Raw genomic sequence first — 7,792 nt, 5'->3', positions numbered from 1 at the left:
TTGCCCAACATCACTAATAAAAAAAAACATGGTATTGAAACACTTCTGGTTAACCTCCCTGCATTTCTTCTGTCTTGTTCTCTCTCCCTCTGACAGAATGTTTCACTTCGGTTTGTTTGTTTGACTGATTGTTTGCATGTTTTCGTGATGTTTGTTTGTTTGTTTGTTTTGCTCGCACTAACCACCATGCCCTACGATGTTACTGTAGCATAAATAAAATGTAAAGGCTCTCAATTTGAACATATTCCATTGCATAGTGCCCTCTCAGACAGGACTGGCGTACGGGGCTTTCCAAATTATCATTCGGTGCGCTTTTACTTTCGAGGGCCTGCGTTCGAGCTGGCTGTACCCCTTGTCTCCCGTGTGCGCGGCGGGGCCGTGATAAAAATGGTGACAGATAAACGGGAACAAACGCTGCGAGAACAACATAAGGCGAGCACACAGTGACGGGCGTCCAGTGGGCACGCTGCATCCGAGAGAAATGTGGTCCTCCGTCTGCTTGGCGCTTCTCGTGTGCGGCCTAGGCCTAGTCGCCGGCGACACGCCTGCCAATTGCACGTACGATGAGACCCGAGGGTGGTGGACTTTCACTGAAGGCCCCCGTGTCGGTGACAGAAATGTAGACTGCGACAACTGGACGCCAGGTAACGCGGTTTTATATGTATATTGAAATGTGACTCTAGGCGGTTTGCAGACGCCTTGGCAGCCTGCACCTCGAGAAACGTCCGATTGCGTCTGATGCTATGCCAGAAAAGAGAATGTCTGTTTTCACGATAGCGCTTTTTACGTTTTTAATTATAGGCGAGGCGCCACAACGATCCAACGCAAATATATGTATAACTTTTCGTGTAACTTACAACAAGAATGGTCTCAAAAGTTCTGTTTAGCTGCTGAGGAAAACTGTTGAAAATCTCCTGGTGTCTCTTGTGTCGCACTATGGCTGCCCGCGATTGGGTTTATTGCCTGTGGGCTACCCGAAGCTTTCCGGGTATGTGTTTGTAACAGCGTAATGCTTTGTCTCACAATATCGTAGAAGTGGAGCCAAGGCTACAAGCCTCTGCACGTTGTTCGAAACACTGCCCATAAATATATTTCCCAATGTAATCTACGTAGTACTGCGCGATTTTGTGGTATACGACTATTTACGCACGTGATATAGTCTGATGGCCTCCTCTAAAACCAATCTCCTTCCTTAATATATCTTTTTCGTCCATAGCATGAATTGCGTGTACGATATGGCAGCCTACTAAATATGGACTAAACATTTGACAGCTTCTCCCAAAAGGCGAAGCATTGACAGCGATAGCAAGGCTTAGACATGCGCTTGGACTCCTCTGAGGGTTTTCTTACAATACACGGGTGCGTCATGTGGGCGCGACGCGCAATGCAAGTCTTTCTGCATACGAGGAATAGCACCCTTACAGCTACAAGACGTCTCACAACGCTGGCGTATTGGAGAGCGTCGCAGCTTGGTGGTTGAAGGAATGAGACAAACGGGAAACCGTCGGCGTTGTATTCGCTCCCCAGTGAAATGTAGGATAACGTTGGCTCGACATTTCCTGCCCGGTCCTCTCAGAGGAATGCATGCAAGCAGAAGCTCAGCAGGAGCGCTAGTGCGCCTACAGTGCACAAAACGCGTGCACACAACGCTCATGCCAGCAACACTTCCCTGCATAAGCGGAAAGTTATCATTTTTCCGAGGGGGGGGGGGGGGGGAGGGGAGGGCTGGGGCCCGATTCGCTTTGCGAAACCTACCTGTATATATATATATATATATATATATATATATATATATATATATATACAGGTGATGCGAAACCTACCTACAGGCTTTGCGAAACCTACCTGTATATATATATATATATATATATTCATACATACATAGGTAACAATTTTGTATTTCTCGCTTTATGGCGAAAGCTAATATACCGCCACTTCAGGCAAATTTTCGCTATTGTCATCGCCGTGATGTCCCGTATTAAATCCAAAAGTCGTATACTCGTAAATGAGCGACCCATACAGTTATGGTGCGGTAAAAAGCATGTAACAGTGAGCCAAAAAGGATGGCGGCTTGCTGGGCATTGTCGTCACGTAATCAAACGCGAATGGCAATTCAAACGCAATGGCAATTCAAGCGCAATGGCAATTCAAATCAAACCCAATGATGCGCCGCTGACGCTTATGCGGCCCGCGTGCCATATGTAATTGTTGGTAATCATTGGTGGATGCAATGATAATGGGCGAGCAGGGATGGATGCTAACTTCACGCGCGCTGTGTTCCTTGCCGGGCTGTCTTTCCGCGCCCCTAGTGTTGCAGAGTCTCTAGACAGGGTCTCTAGACAGAGGTCATTGCAGATCAATGACAGAGGCCGTCAATATATAGTAGACACAAAAATAGGCAGATAATGGTGATGAATATAATTTTCGAAGTTGCGGTGAATTGCACGGCTGTACGAACCGTTCGCCTCCGCTGCTGGCGTTCTTCATATTGCTTGCGTTGTGAAAGCGAGTGCTCGAGGTGATCCATTGAGGTATTTACAGGTTCACATGGACCATGCATTACAGTATGCTTACTATTTTAATTTTAGGTGAATGTTTACTACAATTTATTTGGCCAGTATAACTAACGTATAGACTCGTGTAAGGGCCGCACTTTTCTATCACGATTTTGATGGAACTTTCATGGGACCGGGCCATTTGACATCATTTTTGCAACTAAGAGTATAAAATCCGCTGTAAACCTCCACGATCGCCTCCTCTCGACATCCAGTAGCGACGCGCGAAAGTACGTTGCGCGCGACAATTCGCTGTTGAGCCCGATCAGAATCGCCGCACGGAACGCGATTGCTTCTCGGTTGGACGTCTTTTTTTAATATTTGCTGTCAAGATGGGGCTGTGGCCCTTACACGGGTGCGATCCTTACACGGATTCACACGGTAAGAATCTGCCTTCGTGTAACTATCTTCTACTTCACCTTGCCGGCTAAACTGCAGTTTTTTTAAGTACTTTGTGTCCGAGTATAAGCGCTGCTGCGCATGACTTCTAGAGTTCTATTTATTCTGATTTCGAGTGAATCCGGCTTGGCATCATTTTGGTCACTGAGCGAATTCTATATACAAGGTGTTTCAGCGAACACTTCCAAAATAAGTAAAGGTGGCCTGTGGCATTTAGCACAATTCTAGTTCATGAGATCGTCTATTCAAAAAGACGGACATTACTTGCATAGAAGATTGAAGTACCTAATCGACTAATCAACAAAATTAACCAATTAAGTCTTTAGCTAAATTACCTTACGGCCCATGCTGCAATTTACAAATTCTAGCAGTGGAGTTAAGATCCACGTGGAACTAATTCTCAGGCTGACACCAGTGTCGAGAAATTAATTCTCTAACTTTGCGGAGAAATGCATTGGCATGCCAGTCACTTCCTCAACAAAACGTTGTTTTATGCATCGAAGCGCAAAACTATGAATAGAACAAATTATGGGGTTTTACGTGCCAAAACCACGATCTGATTATGGGGTACGCCGTAGTGGAGGACTTTGGAATAATTTAGACCACCTGGGGTTCTTTAACGTGCACCTAAATCTAAGTATACGGGTGTTCTAGCATTTCGGCCCCATCGAAATGCAGTCGCCGTGGCCGTGATTTGATCCCGCGACCTCGAGCTTAGCAGTCCAACACCATAGCCACTAAGCAACCACAGCGGATAAACAGCAAAATAACTGGAATGGCAATGCATTTCTCCGCATTGTTCGGGAATTAATATCTCGAAACTTTTTGCCATCCTGAGAATTAGTTCTTAGTGCATCCGCCTTGCGAATCCCACGGGTAGAATTTGTAAATTGCAACATGGGCCATAAGTTAATGTTAAAAACGTAATTGATGAATTTTTCTTGATTAGTCGATTACTCACTTCAATTTTTTGTGCAAGTAATGTCCACCTCTTCGAGTAAACCAGCTCATGAACAAGAATTGTGCGATCTGCCACAGGCAACCTTTAAAAATTTTTTGAAAGTGTTTGTTGATACACCCTGTATTTATGGTTTCTGCATGCAAGAGGTGATGTTTCCATCCCTAATGAGTAAATGTTGTAAATAATTAGTAGAGCTTTTTTTTCTTTTTTTTCTCACCAGTCGTTAGCATTGCCTACTGGAAAGAGAATCAATATTAAGACACATATCCGTCACGTGCTTTTCGCATGCCGTTGATAGAAGACTCTGCCGAAGGGGTCACTGAAGTCGGCAAGTTTTTTTTTCAGGGTCAAGAAAGCGCGCAAAGAAATTTGTAGTGAGGTGAACATACATCAACATATTAATTCTCGAGGTATAGGCTATCCATTTAGTTGGCTACCTGCTTCTCTTTAAAGGATATAATAAACTTTGTCCTGTATATGTATTTATATATATTTTGTCTGTGCATCGTATTCTCAGCGGAATTTTTTTTTTAAATGTTTAATTCAGGAAACACGGAGGAGATAGCCACCGCTGGTGCTTCTAATGCGCTTGTCCTCCTATTGTCAGGATTTGCCGCAATAAAGCGAAAGTATAAATTAAAAGCCGTGCACGTCCACGCCAACAATGGTGCCGTAATCTTTTAGCCACAAGAAAGGTGAATGCATAGAGGCAACTCCAGAGAATCATCCAATTACGTGGGTAACAGAACTCTGGTAATGACACATGAGGGGCGGGGTGGGGGGTGGCCTACGGTTCACCGGGGGGGAGGGCTCAGCCTCCCCGGGAAAGCTCCGCAGGGGGCTCGAGCCCTAGAGCCCCCTGCTGGCTCTCGCTTCAACGCGAACTGAACGTCGAAAGCGCAGCGCATACGAAGCTACCGGCACTCGGCGAAAGCACTTTGTCCCCATCGCCCATCGCTTTGAAGCTGAGGCCCCCGCGGGCGCGCACTTCCGCATCACAGATCGCTTTCAAGATAGCTCCGTAAGTAGCACCCGCGGGAGCAGAACGCACCCCCCCCCCCCCCTTCCGGTCTTCGTCGCCTCCTCCCCGTGCCTCGCGCGTGAACGAAGACCGTGCGCTTCCGACCGCCTTCCTCTCTTGCGTGCGCGAGATTATGCTGTGGTTGCCGGCTCACCCTCGCACACTTTCACTGGCGCACACATCTCACGGCGACGATTTTATCGCTGTTGGACTTTATACGGTACCTCAAGGCGACGACGACGGTGACGACAAAAATGCGCTTGGCGAAACCCGCAACGCATCCACCTAGCATTGGAGCAGCGCGAATGAAGGGGAATAAGCTTTGAACATGAATAACTGCGACCGTACGCAACGCATCCAAGTCCTTCCTGCTGATCCGTCAAGTAATTTAACCTTTTTATTGCGATATCAATTATATGGACACTTCAACCGAATTTATGCTGTCGTCGTCGCCGTCGCCGTGAGGTTCCGTATAGATTCCAAGGGCGATAAAATCGTCGCCGCGCGCCGTATGCGCGAGCGAAAGCGCGCGGGGGTCAGTCAGTCAGTCAGTCATGCGGGGACGCGCGCTATCACGGAGGGCGAACTCCCCCGCGCGCTATCACGGAGGGCGAACTCCCCCGCGCGCTATCACGGAGAGCGAACGCTCGGCGGAAAGCAAACGCCACCGTCGCGTGGGGGTATGGGAGGGAGGGAGGCGGGGCGGCGCTGTGCTCCGGCACCAAAGGCGTATCTTGCCACTCAATCTCCCACGCGAAAACAACAAAGCGGGAAGAGGGGGGAGGGGGGGGGGGCAGCCTCTCGTCTGCCAACAACTTCTCCTTTGTAGTTTGCGCGGCGATGCCCGTCGCCCGCACCGTCTCTCATCTCCACACGGCTCTGACCTTTGTATGCGCTGTGCATTTGCCGCTCAGTTTCCGTTGAAGTGATACACCGCGCGAACCTGCGCTTGCTGCCAGCGTTTTGACAGTCGTTGGCTGCGGTCATTCAGTGTGATCTATTATTGCGATAGCAATTATATGGACACTCCAAAGCAGACTTCTGCCGTCGGCGTCGCCGTCGCCATGAGGTTCCGTATGACGTCAGTGGAGCTGAAATCGTCGCCGCGCGCCGAACGCTGTATGTGCGAGTGAAAGGGCGCGAGGGACGCGCGCTTTCACGGGGAGTGAACGCACGGCGGAGAACAAACGCGCGTTCTGCGCCGTGCTCCCTTAAAGGCTGCAGAATTAAGCGTCTCTTTCCTCCTTTACAATCACCATATATGTAGAGAGCAAACGCGCCTTCTTCCGGCGCGCGAAAGGCCTTGGGAGGGGGGGGGGGGCAGGGGGAGGGAAGGGAGGCAACGTTTAGCTGCGGCACCAAGTGCCTATTTATATCAGAGGCTCCGGCAACAGTCACCAATGCCGCACGCATTTTGTGCGAACGCGGGCAAAATGCCGACGGCGTCGACAACAGTTCTGCGTGTTGCCGGTGCTGCTGCATGTTGAAGTTTATACAGCTGATAAAGCTACTATCATTACTCCGTATAGCTCTCTACAAATTTGCTATCACAATTGATGCTTCGCCTTTCAGGTGAAACTGCGACAACTTTTCATGTTTGCTTGTGAGCGCTGACACCACGATTGTTAATTCAGTTAGTAAGCCAATGTGTCCAAGTTTATGCAGCCGATAAAACTACTATCCCTACTCCGAATAGCTCTCTACTAATTTGCTATCGCAATCGATGCTTCGCCTTTCTGGCGAAGCTGCGACATTCTTTTTATGTACAAAGTGCATGGCAGAACTTTCTGTTGACCATAATTAAAGTATTGTAGCAACAAATTGCAGGGAAGCAGTTGTTTCACATTTCTGTGCGATTCACACTACCAACGCAAACAGCGTTTGCGTCCTGGTTACGGGACAAGCACCGTCGAAACACTAGTGTTTAGAGAAGATCGAACGTGCTGCTACGATATCCTCGACTCGACTCAAAGCGTCCTCACCTCACCCGCCGCGGTCGCTCAGTTAGCGAGCATGAGGTCGCGCGATTGAATCCCGGCTGCGGCAGCAGCATTTCGATCGAGTCTAAATGCAAGAATGCCCGTGTGCTTGCGTTGTAGTGCACGTTAAACAATCCCAGGTGGTCAAAATTAATCCGGAGCCCTCCACTACGGTGTGCCTCGTACATAGAACTGGCTTTGGCACGTAAAAAACCAGAAAGAAGTCCTCTCCCCCACGAAGCAGATCAAATTTGCGAAGCTCTTTCCCCCGCAACTCTTCTCGCCGAAAAGAAAAATGTTTCGGCTGTCGACAAAAACACACGCAGCCGTTAGTTTAGCGTAACGGTCACAACACTAGACACAACAGCCAGGTCGGACAAGCGCCGAGATTCGACTGGCGTGATTACAATAGCTAAGAGAGAGAAAGAGAAAGACAATGAGATTAGCCAGTGTAAATACCGGCTGGCTACTCAGTGCATGGGAAAGGGGTAAGGGAAATAAAAGGTGATAGAAGAAACAAATAAAAAACAAAGTAAGAAAAATTCGCACGATAACGCGACCCTACGTGCTACAACGTTCAAAGTCGGTCGCACAATTCACAAGCCCTTAAGAACTTCAGCAAATCCCTTAAGGCCTTAAGTGCCGAAACCCGTCTGGACAAGTGTTCTAAAACTTTTTCCTTTGTGAAGGGGCGATCGTCCAGTTTCTCGAGCGCAGTCGCGAGCACTTTTCTTGCCCCACTGTAGCAGGGACAGTCACATAGGAGGTGCTTGATCGTCTCCTCGCAGCCACAGTTGTTGCAAGCCCGGCTGTCGGCCATTCCAATGCAGAAGGAATTGGCGTTCTTGAATGCCACGCCGAGCCACAGGCGGCACAG

At 48.5% G+C, this 7,792-nt stretch overlaps 1 protein-coding gene across 1 annotated transcript in view; it reads left to right on the top strand.

Annotated features, from left to right (window-relative positions):
* Nucleotides 1-420: 420 nt before the first annotated feature.
* Nucleotides 421-7,792, top strand: part of LOC119465153 (dipeptidyl peptidase 1-like) — a 31,303-nt gene continuing 23,931 nt past the window's right edge. Inside the window, exon 1 of the mRNA XM_037725954.2 lies at nt 421-644. Coding sequence (XP_037581882.1) covers nt 482-644 — 163 coding nt within the window. The 5' untranslated portion in view covers nt 421-481. The remainder of the gene's footprint in view (nt 645-7,792) is intronic.

Source organism: Dermacentor silvarum, chromosome 9, assembly GCF_013339745.2.
Source record: "Dermacentor silvarum isolate Dsil-2018 chromosome 9, BIME_Dsil_1.4, whole genome shotgun sequence".
Taxonomy (NCBI): domain Eukaryota; kingdom Metazoa; phylum Arthropoda; class Arachnida; order Ixodida; family Ixodidae; genus Dermacentor; species Dermacentor silvarum.
This window is presented reverse-complemented; position numbering and strand designations above follow the sequence as displayed.